Source organism: Euphorbia lathyris, chromosome 7 (assembly GCF_963576675.1).
Source record: "Euphorbia lathyris chromosome 7, ddEupLath1.1, whole genome shotgun sequence".
NCBI lineage: Eukaryota > Viridiplantae > Streptophyta > Magnoliopsida > Malpighiales > Euphorbiaceae > Euphorbia > Euphorbia lathyris.
Genome location: NC_088916.1, coordinates 49,107,068 through 49,128,367, shown reverse-complemented (window position 1 = coordinate 49,128,367; position 21,300 = coordinate 49,107,068). Strand labels below are relative to the sequence as shown.

The following is a 21,300-nucleotide window of genomic DNA, read 5'->3' as shown; positions in this document are numbered from 1 at the left end:
TCCAAGGTGCGAATAGAGCCTCCTTTTTTCTCTGTCGGAGACTTTATACAGTTGAAGTCACCTGCTAAAAGCCAAGGACCACTGATGGAATTTTGGAGAGTACGGATATCATTCAGAAAGATTCTCTTATTGCAAAACTGAGGTCGGACATACACTGCACTAAACAGGAAGCTCTGCGCATGAAGAGATCTGTCCACAAAGCTAACCTGGCAATGAAGAAACTGAAAGTTCTTTTCTACCACACAAACATTAATCTTATCAGAATGCCAGAACAACCATATCCCCCCACTGAAACCATCAGCCTCAATACAAACAACATTTGAAAAATTAAGTGTCTTACAAAGCTTGTCCGCACGGGAACTCGGCAGCCGAGTCTCTAGCAGAACAAGAATCATAGGATCATGGAGATATAACAAGTGACGAAGAGTCCGATGAAACTCATTACCACCGGCTCCAAAGCAATTCCATGTAATAATCATTAACAAAAGAGCAAGAAAAACAAACCAGGAGGGGCGTGCTAAACAGCTCCAGTGCTGGCAGGCCTCACATTTGAGACGTTATCCATATTTGCATCAACTTCAGTCAACGGTTTCGCCTTCTCGTCACTTGCACGAATGCACTTGGAGCGGTTGGCACTGAATTTAAATTCAACAGAATTTTCCTTACCAAGCGTCTGATCCTCATCCATTTTATCCAATAAATTATCCATCAAACCCGCAAATGTATTTTGGATAGGAACCGTGGAGGTTGGACCGAAAACGTTGTTGGTGTGCTGATTATCAAGAGCCCCACCACGTTGATTGTATTTGAAGCTTCCCCGTCCTCTATTGGAGCTAGAGGAGCCCCGACGAGGGAGGGAGTCAGCTGCTGGTACCTGAGAGAAAGGCTTAGCAGCAACACCATTAGGGGTGGTCTTCTCTACCTGCAAGTTGCTGACAACAGGAGTATTGTGATCCGTTTGATTCCACGTGGGTGGGTGTTTAGGAAGGGGAGTGTATTTCCTACGGGGAACCATCATCCATGGTCCGTAGTCCGGGGTTGTCTCAGCCGGCACAGGGGCATTAGCCACATTGCCAAGAGTGCTTTCATTAGCATCCAAAGTGTGCATCACAGCGTCTCCAGAATTTTCCACAGGGGTGGCGAGTTCAGGGCTAAGGGCGCTAGGATGGAGATAAGATTCTTTCGCATGTCCATAGCGACCACAGTTCGTGCAGGCGATATGCAAACCCTCATATTCAACCCGGTATTCCTTCTTATTCAGACAGAATTGAGCAATGAGAGGCTTGCGGAGATCAATTTCCACACAGACGCGTGCGAAGCGGCCACGGGTTGCCTGTCTTGTGTTCTTATCCACCTTTACTGCCTTTCCCAAAGAGTTACCTACTAGCATCAAGCAATCCTCATCATAGTACTGAAGTGGAAGATGTGGGCAGCGAGCCCAGACTAGAGTTGATTCAATTGTAGCTTCAGCAGGAACAAAATCTGGGGACCAAGTACGAATAGTCAAATAATGCCCTTGAATTATCCAGGGACCTTCCCCGATCACACGATCTCTGTCAGACGGAGATGCAAATTGCGCTACATGGAAACCAAACCCAATATCCATTAATTTGATTTCCCCTTTTGGTTTCCATATCTCAAGAACTCTGTTTTGCAGAGCAATGAAACCAACATTCTTACCCAACACCTTGATGATAATTGCATCTTTCCAATTTTCAAGGCTTGGAGCAATGGTAATTTCAGGTCGCAGCGGGTTTGTGAAATCGATCGATGCCAATCCTTCCTCTCTCAAATCAACGGCTGCTCTGATTGTAGGTTCTTGTTGGTTGCCGACTACGGAATCGACATAGGATCTTGGAGAGGTTTGAGTAGGAGACTCGGAGGCGCCACCATCTGGCGGTTTCTGGGGCGGAGGTGCTGGTATCGTGCAGCCGTGGGGATCCGCAGCAGCCATCGAGTTGAGCTTCCCTTTTGAAGCGGTGTCAAGCGGCGGCGGCGGCGCTGCTGTATAAGGGAATCGCGAAGTCACTGTAGCAAAAGTCACTGTAGCAAAAGAAGAAGAAGAAGATACTGTTCATAGAAGACCTAGAGAGGAAAAGCTACTGTTGATCCCACTCACTTTTAACAAACGGCTAGATAATCACACATTAGAAGAAGGATTCATTGAGCTATCAGTAAGCTATCAAACATTAATTGAGTAAATGTGGCGGGAGCAATTAACATAATTTTGGTTGTAAGTGTAATGAGCGGTGATTCCTCTGCGACATACCATCCACGTCGACCATTAAATATCCACTCTAAACTTTTCACAGAGATCATCGACGTCGACCATTATTTATTTGAGATTTTAATTAAATTTGCTATTTTGATATGCAGGAGAAGGAAAATGAGATGAAGCAGAAGTCATTAGAATCTGTTTCCACACCTCCCACTAGTTAAAAAGGAAAAAGAGAAAGTATTTACATAAAATAAATAAAAGAGGGGTAAATAATTATAAATTATCCGTGTTTTTATCTAATACACTATTTAATCTATGCATTTTTAGAAATAATTATATAGTCATCCAGTTTTTATTTTTGTTAATTCTTTAGTTCTTATATTTGGATCAATGGTCAAACTATACCAAATAAACTTTAAAATATCAAAATTACTCTTTATTTTATGTTTTAATGATAAAACATTTATTTTTTCTATTTTCTATTTATTTTTTCTTTTTTCCTACATAATCACAATCTCTCCAATATAAACTCCAATATAAAGTAATTGATTTATTAATTTTTATATAATTATAGAATTTTAATTTAATAACGTTTTTATTGACTAAGAATTGAATGAAAAATATTTCAGAAGTAGACTATCATTGTAAAAAGTTTTTACAATTCTAATAAATTTTCCGAATGAAGAAAAAAAATATGATTTTTTAAAAATTATAAAAAATTTATAATAATATTTAATGTATTATATTAAAAAATAAAGAAAATAATAATTATAATTTAAGAAAATTAATAATACATTTTTTCAAGTATATTAATTTCGGTGTACATGTAGTTCAAAAACTTCATTAAAATTAATTAGATTAAATTTGAAACTAAAAGATAAATTTTTTTATGTATATAACTAGGGGTAATTTTGGACTTTCATTTAGAAAAACAAATGGAATGACTAAAAAATTGATTAAGATAATACTTAAGGACCTTATAATAATATGATGGACTTACTAGCGTGTTAAGTAAAAACATAAGGAGCTTATAATTATTTACCCATAAAAGAGAGAGACTATATTTTTATATTTAGGAAGGAAACCTATAGAGGGGTATTTTAGTAATTGCACTTATTGGTGGGTCCATCTTTATTAATGAGTGGAATGAAAATTGCTGAGGTGGCATACTGAACAAGCGTGATCATTTTTACGTGATGTAGACCATAGCGGGAGATCAACCATAAGGTCGTACATTTTAGTGTGACAAAATGAATGTTATACACCAAAATATGAAATATGTCAAAAGGTCGTACAACATTGATAAACTTTACTCAATATAATAGTACATTGATGATACTCCATCCCATAGTAGTATGACAACTATTAGGGACGGGACATGCTAGCGAGTACTCCCAAAAGTGGCCAATCACACCTCTTATTGTAGTCCTTATACCGATTGAGACAAATAATCATTACAATGTCTCATTCAAAACATTCATCCTTTTACGTGATATATGATTGCAAAAATTGATCTCACTTTATACTCTCTTTCTCACTCAGAAGTTTGACGTCCTTTCGAATGTGTCTTGATGATTTTTTTTTCTGCTTGTAGGTTTGCTGTTTTCTCCCAGCTGGTTTCTTTTTCTCCTTGTACTCTCCATTTAACAAGGCACTCGTTATAAATGCATTGGATTGACGGGAATGTTCTCTCTACTAGTAACTCTTCCACTTTCTAGCTCAATGGTGCCTTCTTTGTGATTGGAGGTCTTGTAGTATTATTACATCAATATGAAAACCACGTGTGTGTCACGTCGCAACAAAATTATATTTTTTGCTATTGCATGAATTTTTAAACAGTTTGGTTATAAAAATAAAAAATATAATTCTTTTTTCTTCTCATATGATTGTCATGTTATACATAAAGTCAATCATTTTCAACACGGTTAGCACGTGACTGAATTGGTCATAATGATTATATTGAGATGAAAAGGAAAGTTCAATGATTTTATTGAAAGAAAACGAAATTCAATGACATTTGTGAAATGGACCACAAACTTCAAAATAATCTATATAATTTATCCATTATTGTTATTATTATTATTATGTTAGTAAAATATAAAATTTAGGGACTTTAATATTCACCTATGAAGTTTAGAACAAAAAAAAAAAATGTTGAGAGACCTTAAGCATAATTTACCCAATTTAGTCCGAGCCAGTAAAGGTCCTAGTGAATCAGCTGGATCCTCAATTTTGCAAATCCAAATGCAGAATTTATCTCAGAAAAATGCATTTCGGGTTCTGTGATCTGCAGTAGGACTAGAAATATTTTCGACATTATTACCATATTTATTGTGTTATCTTGTCAAGAAAAAAAAAAAAAAAGTATTGTGTTACAATTCTGGTAAGTTTTTGGGTTGTCTCTCATTTAATAAAATTCCACATTTTGTCATTGACAATCAAGGGTATATTTTCCAAATATACCAGTCCAAGTTGGGACTTCCAACCATAATTCCTAAATTGCCAAGTGACCAAGTTATCGTTACTCATACTATATAATATAATCAGTCTGAGTATGCAAATTTGCTGTAATAAGATAGAAGTAACCTATAATCATTATTTTTGCGATTATTATACTTGTTTAGTGCAGTTTACAAATAACTTAGAGCATCTCCAACAACATATTAAATTGGCTCTTAAGTTAAAATTTGAGGAGGGAGAATAAAAAATCAGCTCCAACAGCCTCTTAGTGGCTCCTCAAATCACTCTATTAATAGAGAGCCTCTCTCTACCTCTTAGTACCTCCTAACTTCATATTATATTAATAATTTATTATTAATAAGTCTCTCTCCTCACACTAATCGTAATATAACAATAAATAATAAATTTAATAATAAAATAATAAATAAGGAGTGAATATAAGGAGCAATGTTGGAGATGATATATCTTAGTCACTCTTAACTCACTAAGAGTCAATTATTTATATTATTTATAGAGAGTTCACTAAGAGTCTCTTGGAGATGCTCTTAAACAGCAAAAAGCTTACTACATCATTAGCCTCATGAACTTGGTTCAAAATTTTGATTGACCTTTTAAATTTACATAGTGTCTCGTTAATTTGATTAAAGTAATCTATTGATCATTTCAATTTGTTAATTGATTCGTTAATTCCCTAAACTTGCTTATACTAAAGATAAATATTCTTTTTTAATAATAGTATTGCTGTTTTTATCTTCTTTTGTCATTTGCTTGTGTGTGGGCTTCCTTTATAAAGAAAGTTTGAACAGAGAAAAAGGGGGCTTTTTATCTTACTTTATTAGAAAATAAGCCTTGTCAAACTTTTACAAAGTATGATAGAGTAGGCAGGATTTTTTTACCATGAAATTCTGATACACTGTAATGTACATCTTACCAATGAGTTTTTGGCTGATTCACATATCTTCTTAATTAACTTGAGAATCCCAGGATCAGTTGCTAAAAGGAGTTAACACTTACCTCATATATGAAGTCAGTGGTGTGTGAGATATGGTCCTATGAAGTGATTAATGACTAATTTCTGAGAGTGATATGATTCATATCAAAGCTAACTACCTACCTACCTACCAATATCATATATAGATTTGCTAATAGTAGATTTGTGCCAAATATTTGCTCAACTGATTTTCTTCTAATCAGAAGTAGGGGTGAGCATGGTCCGGTTCGGTCCAAAAACCGAACCAAACCGAATTGGACCGAACCAAATTACCTCTATTTTTTAAGACCAAACCAAACCAAATTATAATTTGGTTTGGTCTAGACCGATCCGAATTATTTCGGTCCGGTTCGGTTTGATTCATGTTTGGACCAAACAAAGCACTAGAAATCTATAACTACTTGTGTCTTGACTAACTAAATAATTATCTAAAGACAATAATCATATAATTAGATTTTCTTTTGTATATATAACTAGTTGAGAGAAAAAAAATATATTTAATTGTTTTTTCTTTTCTATATATAATTAGTTAATTAATTTAAAACCTTAAAACTAAAAGTAGTATATATTGTATTTTGGTTTGGTTTTATTTGGTTTTGTTCGGTTTTGAATCAAACCAAACCAAACCGGACCGAAAACCAAACTAGCTTAAAAATTAGGACCGAACCAAACCAAATTATACTTCGGTCCGGTTTGATCTGGTTTTTTCGGTCCGGTTTTTTTGGTCTTTGGGTTTTCGGTTCGGTTCTGCTCACCCCTAATCAGAAGAAGGAAAATGCAGGTGAGGTCCTCCAAGAAATAAAAAATGAGAGCGCTTAAAATAAAAATAATAATAATAAATGAATTTCTGCAGAAGATTGTAGAGAAATTATAATCATCCATATCCTTCAATACATAGGAATTGGCAGTACTGTTTACAAGAGTTTCAAGTTCACCAGTAAAAACCAATAGCAAATCCACAGATTAACCAATAGCAAATCCACAGATTAAAGGCATCTCAGTCTTAAAAATAGAAGAATCCTATTTTTCTATTTAGGATAGTGCTTTAATGAGATTGATCTTCTACTAGTTAAAAAACCGAGTCTACAAGTATAAATTTTAAACTAGATATGGTTTGCATACTAGAGGAAGCAACCAAATAGTTGTATATGTATGTATTATTAAAGAAACTCTAGGAGCAATATACCCGCCAATCAATTGACGTCCTAACTCACATTCGTTTCTTAACACCGATCATCTCTCATCAAGTTTAATGTATCTCTCTTTCTAACACAAGCAGATTACTAGTCTATATATACTCATCTATCCATCCATCTAACCCATTATCAAAATGGTCAGTTTCACTAATCTCAACCATTCAAACAGTATGTTACCTTGGCTCCTGTTATTGCTTCTGGCAAGTTGCAATGCAATCTCAGAAACTGAACAGCCCCAAACTTATATTATCCATTTTGATCATTCCCAAAAACCAGCCTCCTTCTCAACCTCTGAATCATGGCACCGTCACGCCCTCAGGTCCTTATCTCATGGTACTACTGAGGAAGAAATGCTTTTGTACTCATACAACCATGTCATGAATGGCTTCAGTGCAAGGCTAACACAATCTCAATTATCTGAAATTGAGAAATCTCCTGCTCATCTTGCTACATATCAGGAGTCATTTGGCAAGCTACTTACCATATACAGCCCCAAGTTTCTTGGCCTAAATCAAGAGCATGGCCTGTGGCCTACTGCTTCATTTGGCGAAGGCGTGATTATTGGAGTTCTCGACACAGGAATCTGGCCAGAAAGCAAGAGCTTTAACGACGACGGGATGCCCCCAGTGCCACAGAGTTGGAAAGGCCAATGTGAAAATGGCACAGCATTTACCCCTTCAAATTGCAATAGGAAGCTAATTGGAGCCAGATCATTTAGCAAAGGATTTAAAGCTGCAGGCAGAAACATCTCCACCAAATATGATTACGACTCGCCACGAGACTACTTTGGCCATGGAACCCATACATCATCTACAGCTGCAGGTAACCAAGTGTTGGGTGAAAGTTATTTCGGATATGCAAGAGGCACAACCAGTGGTGTAGCACCACGCGCACATGTTGCCATGTACAAGGTTCAATTCGAAACAGATACAGATGAAGCCGCAGCAACTGATGTGCTTGCCGGCATGGACCAAGCAATTGCTGATGGAGTCGACATCATGTCATTGTCTCTCGATTTTCCACAGTCACCTTACTTCCAAGATGTTATCGCCATAGCTTCCCTCTCAGCTATCGAGAAAGGGATCTTCGTTGTATGCGCAGCTGGTAATGATGGAAGCCGGAATTCTACATATAATGGAGCTCCTTGGATCACAACTGTTGGAGCTGGTACACTTGATCGAAGTTTTACTGCTACTCTGACGCTTGGAAATGAGTTGACCCTTACAGGAACATCATACTTCCCAATGAACGTTTACATTGCAGATGCTCCTCTATACTATGGCTTGGGAAATGAAACCAAAGCCATCTGCAACAAAGAATCGTTAAACAAAAGAGAAGTTCATAAAAAGATAGTCTTCTGTGATTATAGCACTAAAATTAATGTTGGGGAACAAAAGAAGGAACTTGAAAGGGTAGGTGCATATGCTGGAATATTTATCACAGATTTGTCATTGTTATTCCTATCAGATTATACCATTCCCTGCCTAGTTCTGTCAAAAGCTTCTGGAGCTCTTGTCAAAGAGTACTACGTGACTGGAGTGATTACACCAAAAGTTAAAAACATGCAATTCATTTCCACCAATTTGGACACCAAACCAGCACCCCAAGTAGCCCATTTCTCTTCCAGAGGACCAGACCCAATTAATCCAGGTATCCTGAAACCAGATATTCTGGCTCCAGGGGTTGATGTGCTGGCAGCTTTTAAACCCGATCCGATCATCAAAATTGGTAGATATGGTCTAGTGACAGACTATGCATTGCTCTCGGGCACGTCAATGGCAGCACCCCATGTTGCCGGAGTTGCAGCTTTGCTGAAAAATGTCCATCCAGAATGGAGCCCTGCAGCTATCCGATCAGCGATGATGACAACAGCATATAACTTGGACAATACAGGCGATGTTTTGAAAGACCAACGGTCAGGACTTGCAACCACACCTCTAGAATTTGGGGCTGGCCATATCAACCCGAACGAAGCCATGGATCTTGGACTGATCTACGACATGGGTATGCAAGATTACATTAACTTCCTTTGCAGCCTCGGCTACACTAAAGAGCAAATGATCACTCTGATCAGACAAAGTCAGTGGAATTGCAGCAAAGAGCAAAACGATCTAAATTACCCTTCTTTTATTGCTATATTTAGCAATGAAACAGGTTCATTAGAGAAGAAATTTACAAGGGTTGCTACAAATGTGGGAGATAAGGCATCTGTTTATAATGCAGTTCTACAGGTCCCCTCTAGAATGAGAGTTAAGGTTGAGCCAAGTGTCTTATCCTTCACTAAGAAATATCAGAAGCAAAGCTTTTCTGTCAGTCTAGAGATCGATAAAGAAGTTCCTACAGTGGTTTATGGTTACCTCACATGGATTGAGCAACATGGTCATGTGGTATCAAGCCCTTTAGTGGCTGTCAAATTCTAGCTGAAAACCCCCTAAATATTAGTCAAGACTCCACTGTTTCCGCACTATGTTTTGTTCAAAAGGAAACTGTTTCTGCACTATGTTTTGTTCAAAGGCATATAATTTGTGAAAAATAACGGAATTGGTTCATAGAATTACTACTTTAAGGAATAAAATAAGCTGGAAACAGATAATTGTTTCTATTTGATGTTTGGTTCATAGTCGTAGTCCTTTTTCTGTATTTGGTTAAAATATTACCACAATGAGTAGGTTATACTATTGCTTAAAAGACCATAATACCTTTATCTATGAATATTGAGGCTATTTTAATATTTAAATTCTGACTACATCAAAGTTAAACCTCGCTTTCATGCAAAAATAAATTTATCTGTTCCCCTTCTTTATCACATCATCAAATTCAAATAGTTATTAACAATTTCCAACAGTTACAATTTTTGCCACACATTCTTGGGCCAAAAAACTAAGGCTTTGTTGTTGTTGTTGATGATTCTTGGGCCAAAAACTAATTGTACGGGAAACACTATGGGCCAAGAAAATTAGAAAGAGAGGCTCTGACTTGATCTCACTTGTAGGAAACGTAATGATTTTAGCATTTTATTGAAAGCTACAGCAGCCAAAGAATATGATTAAATATCCAATCACATTAGTAGGATTAAACAAGGACTGGAACTACTGATTGCAACAATATACTTCCTATTCTGAAATTTCAACTGCTATTATGTCAAGCCAGGATAGCTAGTGATCAATCAACCACAACCAAAAGTTTCCTTGCTATAAAATACTCACTTTTGGCTTGTCTTTCACCGAACTACACATTGAAGGTAACCATGATACAAGACTTCGTCTAGAGTGAGAACAAAGGGATGCATCAAATCCAAAAAAAAACGTTTATGCAAGTTTAAGAACTTAGCCCATTTAGCCTTCCAACTACAATGGGAAGTAGCTCAATGTCAACATTTAACACCTAGCTAGAGGGCTTAAAAACTTCACAAAGCATATTAATGACTTGCCAAGTGACTTATCTAAATGAGATCACATGTGACATGTCTATATGGTCACTTCCGAATAGCCATAAAAAAAAGGAAGGAAACCCCTAACAAATACGCCAGAATCATCAAAAGTAAGCATTTTCACCAGTATGATGATACACAACGAAATGGACAAAGAAATAGTGCCAAGCCTTTACTGTACCTCTATCATCTCTTACAACAGAACCTCTGAATAATGAATTTAAGAATTTCCGGTCATATCTATGCCTAAGATTGGCAAGAATATTGTGGGTGTATCATGTTCTACCCTGTTGATCTGAATTTTGAATTCATTATTTTACATAAATCCAATAATAATAAACCTTCAGGGCGAACATTCAGATAGACTTTTTTTTTTTTTTTGTCTCATTCCAACAGTTATTTTCCCGAAGTGGTTTTTGAAAATATACAAGATTAATATTATTAGCAACAATTTTTACATTGTTTGAGACACTCTCATTTCAGTTTCTAGGCTTAATTCCTTTTATCCGAAAAATAAATGCTAATAATTACAATGAATCGTTATTAATTGACGAGGAAGCTAATAGTTTCCATTATTAAATAACACTTCGGATCGGATCGGATCGGATCATTGCCGAAATAGAGGCTGCAAACAAACTAGAAGCAAACGAAAGGGAGACGAAAACTTACGGTAATCCAAACACAGATGTAGCGACAGAAAAGCCAAACAGGTGAACTTAGAGAAGAGGCGGATTTGCCGTCTGTGAGTGAATGATGATCTTGGCGTTGGATCCCAAATTAGTGGGATTAGGTTATGTTGATACGAGGCCCAGTGAGAACATAACATTCTCATTCAAAAGATAATAATACGTTGAAGATAAATTCCAAGACAATTAGGTTCAATTTGAGCCCGGCCAATTGGTTCGTCAAATTGACGAAGCTCAAGTTGAATATCTTGTTTGTCAGCTGTTCATGATTTTGTTGACCAGTTTTTGCTAATTTTTTTGGCAAACAACTCCTCTATTATACTCATTTGAATTTTTTTTTTTTAACACAAATTACAATTTCTATTATTCTAATACTGTTCTTAAAAAAAATCAAATCAAACTGGTTCACGAGGATGTTCATTAATATTATAATCGAACCTACTTGCCAACTTTACAGCCGAGTTTCGTCGTTCTCAAGCTTGGCTCATTTACAGCCTTAACGACAATGTTCGGTTGAAAAAATTTACTCCTGTTACTTTTTCAGAGTTATTGAAACCATACGCCGGTTTAAATTGTTAGGACTTGAAAAGAAATAATCTGACGCAATACCGATCCTGAAGTATAATTCACCTATTTCAATGTTGCGTTGAAGAATTCATCGGTGTGCACTGACCATACAATATTCACCACATAAATAGTATAAAGAATGGTGTAGCTAGGCGATACTTGCTTTTTGTTTCTCGGACACGAATTAAGGAAATTGACAACAAAGATATTGATAAGTAATAATTAATGAAAATCTAATATGCTGAAATAAAAAAAAAAAAGAAACATACATTATTCTATCTACCAAAATCTAACAAAATAATGCATGTAATACTAACCATTCCGACGTACAAGAATGAGATTGACATTGAATTATATTATTAAATTTCAAGTTCAACAGATTTCACAAGATGCATAAAAAAGCTGGGAAATAATTTAATAATTGACATTTGACAATACTAATAGAATTCATTTAATAAAGGAAAAGATGCTGTAAGAAGTGCTAATTGGCGCATGATTTATCAATGGAGTATTGGCCGACAACTACAACGACATTCAAAAACAAAACCATTACAAATGGGATCATAATTAACAAAAGTTTGATTAATAACTATGATTAGCTACAAAGTGCTTCTTTCCATTAATGTAATCCTAACACTAAAAATAAAAGACGTTCATGATTGGCGGCAACTCCCACACATTGGGAATAATCCACTTGTAAAACTGCATTAATTATTACAAGACATTGAAGTTAACGTTGGACAGGTAATATTTGTTGCCATATATTCTGCTTAATTCTCCTCATCTGTCATTATACCCATAATCAAAATCACTAATCTCAATAATTCACACATTATGTTGCCTTGTCTTGTACTGTTATTGCTTCTGCCAAGTAGCTATGCAAATGCAATCTCAGAAACTGAAGAGCCCCAAACTTATATCATCCATTTTGATCATTCTCAAAAACCCGCCTTCTCAACCTCCGAATCATGGCATCGCCACGCCCTCCGATCCTCATCTCATGGTGTTAATGAGGAAGAACTGCTTTTGTACTCATACAACCATGTCATGAATGGCTTCAGTGCAAAGCTAACAAAATCTCAATTATCTGAAATTGAGAAATCTTCTGCTCATCTTGCCACATATCAGGAGTCATTTGGCAAGCTATTTACCACATACAGCCCCAAGTTTCTTGGCCTAAATCAAGAGCATGGTGTGTGGCCTAGTGCTTCGTTTGGTGAAGGCGTGATTATTGGAGTTCTTGACACAGGAATTTGGCCAGAAAGCGAAAGCTTTAATGACGACGGGATGCCTCTAGCGCCACAGAGTTGGAAAGGCCATTGTGAAAATGGCACAGTATTTTCCCCTTCTGCCTGCAATAGGAAGCTTATTGGAGCTAGATCATTCAGCAAAGGAATTAAAGCTGCAGGCAGAAACATCTCCACCAAGTATGATTACGACTCGCCAAGAGACTTCTTTGGCCATGGAACCCATACATCATCTACTGCTGCAGGTAACTAGGGGCCGAGGCAAATGGGTCATCGAAAAACTTATATTTTACCGACGGTCAATCCGTCACTAAACAGATTACTGCCCACTATATTCAGAATCTGTCAGATTAGACATCATTGACTATATCTAGGAGCAGAAGGGTCATGAAGGATCTTTCGAACCCTGACTCCAGGGAGAGTGTGTAAAAAATTAGAATAACGGAAATTCTGTCAGTAAATCTGTCGCAGAGACGGGCTCGGCGACGGAATATCTGTCTGTGATGTTTAGTCTTAAAAATAGTCTGTAATTTATAACAAATACTTTTCGTTAACCGGGGAATATTTGGTTCTGGCTTGCAGGTGGCCAAGTTCTGGACGAAAGTTACTTCGGATATGCAAAAGGCACAGCCAGAGGTATAGCACCACGCGCACATGTTGCCATGTACAAGGTCCTATTCGCGACAGATTCACTAGAGAGTGCAGCAACTGATGTGCTTGCCGGAATTGACCAAGCAATTGCTGATGGAGTCGATATCATGTCCTTGTCTCTCGGCTTTCCACAGTCATCTTACTTCCATGATGTAATTGACATTGCTTCCCTTTCCGCGGTTGAGAAAGGGATCTTCGTTGTATGCGCAGCTGGTAATGATGGATCCCGGAATTCTACATATAATGGAGCTCCTTGGATCACAACTGTTGGAGCTGGTACACTTGATAGAAGTTTCACTGCTTCTCTAACCCTTGAAAATGGCTTGACTGTTGAAGGAACATCATACTTTCCAATTAATGTTTACATTGAAGATGTTTCTATATACTATGCCAAGGAAAATGAAACCAAAGCAATCTGCAATTATGGGTCATTAAACAAAACTGAAGTTCATAAAAAGATAGTCTTTTGTGATGCCACTACTAAAATTGATGTTGAAGGACAAAAAGAGGAACTTGAAAGAGTAGGTGCATATGGTGGAATTTTCATTACTGATTTGCCATTATTAGATCCAACAGACTATACAATCCCTTGCCTAGTTCTGTCAAAAACTTCAGGAGCTCTTGTTAAAGAGTACTTAATTGGAGTAACTACACCAAAAGTTAAAAACTTTCAATTCATTTCAACCAATTTCAATACAAAACCAGCACCCCAAGTAGCCCACTTCTCATCTAGAGGACCAGACCCTATAACCCCAAGTGTCCTCAAACCAGATATTCTGGCTCCAGGGGTTGATGTTCTTGCAGCTTTTACACCCGAACCCTTCATAAAAGTCGGTAGATACAATCTAGCGACAGACTACGCATTGCTTTCTGGTACGTCGATGGCAGCACCCCACGTCGCAGGAGTTGGCGCTTTGGTGAAAAATGTGCATCCGGAATGGAGCCCTGCAGCTATCCGATCAGCAATAATGACCACAGCTTATAACTTAGACAATACAGGCAATGTTTTGAAAGACCAATGGTCAGGACTAGTAGCCACACCTCTAGATTTCGGGGCTGGCCATATCAACCCGAACAAAGCCACGGATCCCGGACTTATCTATGACATGAGTATGCAAGATTACATTGACTTCCTGTGTAGCCTCAACTACACTAAAGAGCAAATGATTGCTGTGATTAGAACAAGTCAATGGAATTGCAACAAATCACAAAATGATCCAAATTACCCTTCTTTTATGGCTCTATTTAGCAACGGAACGAGCTCGTTACAGAAGAAATTTACAAGGGTTGCTACAAATGTGGGAGATGAGGCATCTGTTTACAAGCCAATTTTACAGGTTCCTTATGGAATGAGAGTAAAGGTGGAGCCAAGTGTGTTAGCTTTCACTAAGAAATATCAGAAGAAAAGTTTTTCTGTGAGTGTAGAGATTGATAAAGAAGGTCCAAATGTGGTATATGGATTTCTGAAATGGAGTGATCAATATGGGCATGTTGTATCAAGCCCTTTAGTGGCTGTGAAATTTTAGTTGAAATTTCTGCAATTTTTTTGGTGTCCAAGTCCAAAGATTATGATATATTTATGTGGAGAATAATGGAGAGAGTTGTAATAAATGGTCACAGGATTATAACATTCTTGTACATCTTGTTTTAGTTTGTCAATTATAGAAAGATGATAATAGCATATATAACAGGGGCACTTAACATTTAATTTCCTCCTTATAAATATATGAAATAACGAAATTCATATTAGAGATCTGCTGCAAACATTAAAGTCAATCCATTCAGCAGCTCCACTGAACATCCAAAGAGCGTCGCCTAAAAAGATTAACTACATAGGGAGAGTCTGATTCAAGCCACATATTGTTCCAATTTCTGCACCAAGCAACGAGGACAACTATCATTGCGGCTCGAATCTCCACAATGAACGCAATGGTATCATCATGAGGGAAAGCAAACGCACCATGAGGAAATCCCCTCCAATTACGAAAGGTGCCACCCGCTCCCCCAAGTCCTGGAAAATCCGAAGCAAAACCATCAGTGTCAACTTGAATCCAACCTATATGAGGATCTCCTTGCATCTCTAAAGGCTATTATTTCACTCTTCAAAAATAATATAAACTATTTAGATTTTAATCATTTAATATATTAAAATATGTATCATACAGATCCAAATATTCTAGAGAGGGATGCAATACTCTTACTAAATTTTTTTATATAGTGTCTTAAAATCGCAAATTAGGTCTCTAATGTATGCTAAAACTGCCAATTGGTATAAATTTTGGTTCGGTTATTTTATGTTTTCGATTCGGTTTGAATTAGTATTTTTTAAGATTTGAGTTATCAATTCAGTTTTAATAATAAAAATTATTTAAACAAAATATATGAAAGAAAAACGAACCAAATGGATCTAATTAGCAGTTTTAACATACGTTGAGGATACGTTGAGGATCTAATTGACGAATTTAAAAGGTTATGAATTCAATTGACTTTCAAATATAGATTGAGGATCTAATTGATTACTTTGCAAGGTTAGGGACCTAATTCATTTTTAAGATGTAGATTAGGACCTAATTGGACTTTAAGTCAGAAATAACAACGTAAAAATTGTTGTTATTTTAAATTATTCAAGGTAGGGGTAATTACCCATCCTACTACTTCCACCACTATCTTCAACAATATTCTATATACTTATTCTTTATTTATTTTATTATTATTACAATAATTATCTTTTGCTATATTTACTAATAGGGAGATGCGGAGCTCATTAATAATAAATTATTTATGAAATAAAGGGGGGAAACCGATCCTCAATAATTAAGGAGGAAAGAGAGACGCATACTGTCCACACGTGAATTCGTCTTCGATGGCTCTTGCGCTACTGGTGTTACTGATAGGGGACAACATCTCTCATGAAACTTTATGTAGGTTTCGAGTCACCACCAATCCATTTGACGGTCTAATTAGACACCAATTAGATTCAGAATTGACCTTTTTGAGAAATTAAAATAAGATAGTAGTTTGTGATGATTTTGGGTTCTTCCGAGTTATCTATAGGGAAAAAAGCTCATCTAGCCCTACCAAGCCTAATAAATTGTTACCTCTGTATCTCCACATGCTTGTTCTACGAGTTTGTGTTTACTATTTCTATGAAGAAGTGCTAATTCTATCAATATAATCCTAATGACAAGGCTTGCGAAGTTTACCAAATTTATGACCCCACACACAGTTGTAAAATAACCTTATTTGGTAGGTTGAGAAGATTAAAACGTGTGGTGACCTTCACTATTTCCGTTTGTATTCTAACATCGGGCAAGTGTCCAAGATGATAATGCACGATTTATCAACTACTTATAGTTTATCTATCGTGATCGAGTTAATATGGTATCGATATCTCACGATTAAAACTCGATAAATAAAAGAAGTCGTATGTTAGTTTATCCATTCAGTGAATATAATTTTGGTTAAAATAGAGAGAAAGAATACATTATTATATTAGGTAATATCATAAAGTACGATTTATCAGTTATTCATCACTCACTTATCAGGATCACTATCCAATGATTAAAATAATTTAGTCATTACATAGTCGTTATTCAGCAATTAAAATCCAATAGATAAAAATAAATCATAAGTTCTTATATTTATTGTAGAATATAATTTTGGTGAAAGTTGAAAGAGAAATACATTATTATATTTATTAAGTAAATACGGTTTTGATCATATGTGTTGAAACACCTTTCTACATGATTTTGATTTGACAAAATTATTTAAGTTAATCCATGATTAAGGGACAATTAAATTTAAGTGCTTTGATTTAATTGTACTAATATGTTTGTTCAATGTTGAGTATAAATATAAATACAAATAGAAATAAAAAGTAAGACAGGACGAAGTCAGCATAAGATCACAGCACAAGCTGAGTAGAGTGGAACTCAACGTGAAAGAAGATAAGTTATCTTCAGAACAGAAGCTTAACGATCAAGCTAATCAACGAAGCTGAGTGGAACGAAACTCAGTATCAAAAGTAGAAAAGTCTTCTTGAAGAACTATGTCTTGCAGAACGAAGCTGCCCATGGAAGCTGAGTAAAAGAGAACTCAGTATATGGATTGACAACAATCAAAGACAACGACTATCAAGATCAAGCTGAGTGATCTTCAGGACATCATGAATGATCTGTTTGCTAAAAGACAAGATCCGACAACTGTCTGCACTAATCCAGAACCTTGGAATTACGCAAAAGCCAATTTCGAGATGCATGGGTCAACTGTTCTTTTTCTAAAAGACAAACTGGCACAAGAAGACGAAATCTGTGAGAAGAAGACAAATCTGACAACTGGAAATTCAGACGACAGGATTGGCCTGCAAAACTGAAGCTGACCAGAACTTGTCTCAAAAAGGAACCGTTTAGATCAACGGACAAATCCAAAGTTCAAACCATTCCTGCTTCAGACACACAAAAGCCAAAAGAGATCTTACACTAAATTTCTATTCTTGTGTAAAAGCTAGATTGATTTTCTGTAATCATCTAAAGTGTTCTTCATTCGAAAAGAACAATTTGTATCAATTGTAAAATTGAGAGTGTTGTGCTGAGTGCTCGGTGTTGAGTGCTTAGTGGTAGAGAAATCTAGGTGTTTGGTTATAGCACTTAGTAGGAGTTGAGTAGACGAATAGAGGAATGTACTCTTGCATATTCAACTGCCTTGTAAACGGTTTGTGCTCTACCTTTAAAGAGCTCGGTATTGGATTTAAAAAGCCCGGAGGGATTATGGGGACTGGACGTAGGCGGAGAGGCCGAACCAGGATAAGTCGTACTGAGTAATTTCTAACTCTCTCTCAATATATATATATATATATATATGTATGTATGTATGTATGTATGTGTTGCTTGTCATATTTACTCAGCATATAGATTGTTTAAACTGACACTGAGTAAATAAAAGTGCTGAGTTGGAAGCTGACCACAATAGTGTCAATTCCCAACTCATACGTAAAATAGTTCTAGTCAACATCTGACTAAAGCTGTCTTACACTATAATCGGCCGTGCTGACCAAAGCTGAGTTAACTAACTCAAGAAAATATATTAAGTCAGCTTAATTAAAAAGAAAAAGTTATATTAGTTTCTAACCTCCCCCCTTGGAACTAATCACACGGGACCAACAATATGGACCTTAATGACCATGTAGTATTTGATCATTCACCGTTTGATATAGACTTAATAGAATTCTAAGGTGGAAATTCAAATCACCCTAAGATTTGGATTTAAAAAGTTTAGATCTAACGGTAAATGACCAGATTCATTTAGTCATTAAGGTGCATGTTAATATGACTGTAAGTAAATATAGTAATGAACTATTTACAAATATTTATCGTTTATTTGTCATGACACTATACAGTAATCGAAATAATGTAGTTATCATACAATCACTATTCAATGATTAAAATCTGATAAACAAATAAAAACCATATGTTATTATATTTATCAAGTAAATATAATTTTGATGAAAAAATAGAGAGAAAACTACATTGTTACATTAATAAATGTACGATTTATCAATTATTTTTTTTGTTATTTTTCACTATTAAGTGATTAAAAGACAATAAATGAACTATATTCATTGAATAAATATAATTATCGTCAAAAAAGACTAATTAATCTAAAACTAATTTACAACAACATAACAGAGATTAAATTAAACTAAAACCTAATTGAGTTAAATTAAAAAAAAAATTGTTAATATAGATGAAGATGAAGAGAAATGGGCCGTCTGGACCAAGGTCCATAGAACTCATTCTGGATCAGGTAAATCCAAGACCCATTTGGCTAAAGGGGGATAAAAAAAAAATATATTCATATTCACAAGGTTGGAGATTAGGATTTAAATTCTTTGATGTGTCACTCATTCTTTAGCCTTTGTTTGGAAGTTTGGAGGTTAATGAAGGTGAATGAAGATGAAAGGTAAAAAAAGTAATTGAAAGGAAAGTGAAGTGATGGGAATAAAAGTTAAAAATTAACCTTATTTGAGAGTTTATAGACTGTAAATAAGAGTTAAAAGTTTAACTTCATTTGAGAGTTTAAATATTCAGGGAAGACAAGTTAAAGTTTATTCCGCAGACAGAAAATTTAATAAAATTTTCATTGCTTCTATTAACCCTCAATTTGGAGGCTTGGAAGGAAGTTAATGGAAATAATGGAATGTTAAATATTACATTAACCTTGTTCGAGAGTTGTTTTTGGAGAGTAAATTAAAGTTAATGGAAGTTCTGATACACAGTTATCACCAAATAATATGTAACGACCTGGTCCGGAGTGGGTGGCTCCGGGATAGAAGGTCTAAACAAGGAGTAGCTCTAAAGGATGACGATGAGAACATGCATGAACTGAATCGCACATCGAAAATGAAAAAAGAGTGATTGAAACTTGTTAGTAAAGTGAAAATCCAATATATGCAAACACGTTTTAAAGCCGTGAGAGTTAAAATGTTGAATTTGGCCAAAACGAATAATATCTATATAATATTAGACCAGATTGTTATATAGTATTTTAATGGAAAATACCAATATTTTAAATAGGTAGTGGTTTAATCCTTAGAAATAATAAGATAGCAATTAAAAATTGCAAAACGTATTCTTAGATTGGTTCATTAATTTTGAAATGGCATTTAGCAACTTGTTCCCCTGCTCGAGCTGGAGCTGGAGCCATTCCAGTCTAGTAGGACCAGTGAGTGAATCCTTAATTCTATATCATTATATTATTTTAAGAGATCAAATTCACAGCATCAGCAGGACATAATAATAAATAATAGCACAGATTCATTATTCATTAATTGACCTCACAAGCTAATATGCCTCCTAATATAGTGATGCATAACTTAACTTATTAGCTTTAAATCTTCTATAATTTTTAACTTTTATATTTATTACTATTATGGTTCCTTCTTTTTCTTTCTTTATTTTTGTTCCTCTCATTCAAGCTTTCAAGATGATTGGTTTAGATTCAAATTGGGGGACTCTCGATGCCCAAATAATAAACAATATATATCATGTCAAACTGACTGAAACGGTTTAAAACTGTCTGAAACTAATTGATATTGGATAAAAGTAAAAAAAAAATTGGTGAAATTGACTAAAATGGACTGAATAAAAAAAATGAAAAAAAAGCAAGAAAAAAAAATCATAGAAAAAAAACGGTATTGGAAAAATATTTTTGTTAAGACACGCTTGAAAAATAATATAAATATGCATTAGAATTCAACTTCTAGAAGTGACATACATATATGGTAAAAAAAAAAAAAGTATATCTTCACCAATAATGTTAGGATCAAATTTGACTATTATCTCATTAAAATGCTTTTACCTTTGGAAATTTTTTCGTTTTGATTAATTTATTTTGTATGGTGTTCAAATCGAAATTGCAACTATAACTATTGAAGTTTGGAGTGTGTTATCATTAAATTTCATTTTCTTTCAATAAAAGTCACTTAATTTTCCTCTTCATTTCAATAAACTCATTCCGACTAATTGAAACAGAAAAGGTTATCAGACTAATGATATGGCAACTATATTGGAAATAATAAATTACTTCATCTAACTATTGAAATTGCTATATCCTATCCAAAAGGTGTAGTTTTTATTCTTTTGCATATCAACTCAACATGCAATATATATAGTTATTATTTCTCCAAACAACACCAATAAAAATGTTCAACCCTATCAAATTCTCTCTTATTCTTCCCTCAATTTTTCCCTCTCCCTCTTGAAAAAAAGACTTATTAAATTTATCTCATGTTTTTATGTGTTATTTAGTTACAGAAAAACTGTAATAACTTTATTTCCACAGTTTCTACCTAGTCAG

The 21,300-nt window shown here is 35.3% G+C and overlaps 2 protein-coding genes across 2 annotated transcripts; both read left to right on the top strand.

The window, feature by feature from the left end:
• The first annotated feature begins 6,999 nt into the window (after nt 1–6,999).
• Nucleotides 7,000–9,285, top strand: LOC136236098 (subtilisin-like protease SBT3). The gene has a single exon (XM_066026198.1). It carries the CDS (start codon nt 7,000–7,002, stop codon nt 9,283–9,285), a length of 2,286 nt encoding a protein of 761 aa, XP_065882270.1.
• Nucleotides 9,286–12,382: 3,097 nt separating this feature from the next.
• LOC136236097 (subtilisin-like protease SBT3) lies at nt 12,383–15,022 on the top strand. The gene is made up of 2 exons (XM_066026197.1): nt 12,383–13,040; nt 13,378–15,022. The coding sequence occupies exons 1-2, from the start codon at nt 12,383–12,385 to the stop codon at nt 14,970–14,972; spliced, it is 2,253 nt and encodes a 750-aa protein (XP_065882269.1). The 3' UTR covers nt 14,973–15,022.
• The last annotated feature ends 6,278 nt before the right edge of the window (nt 15,023–21,300 follow it).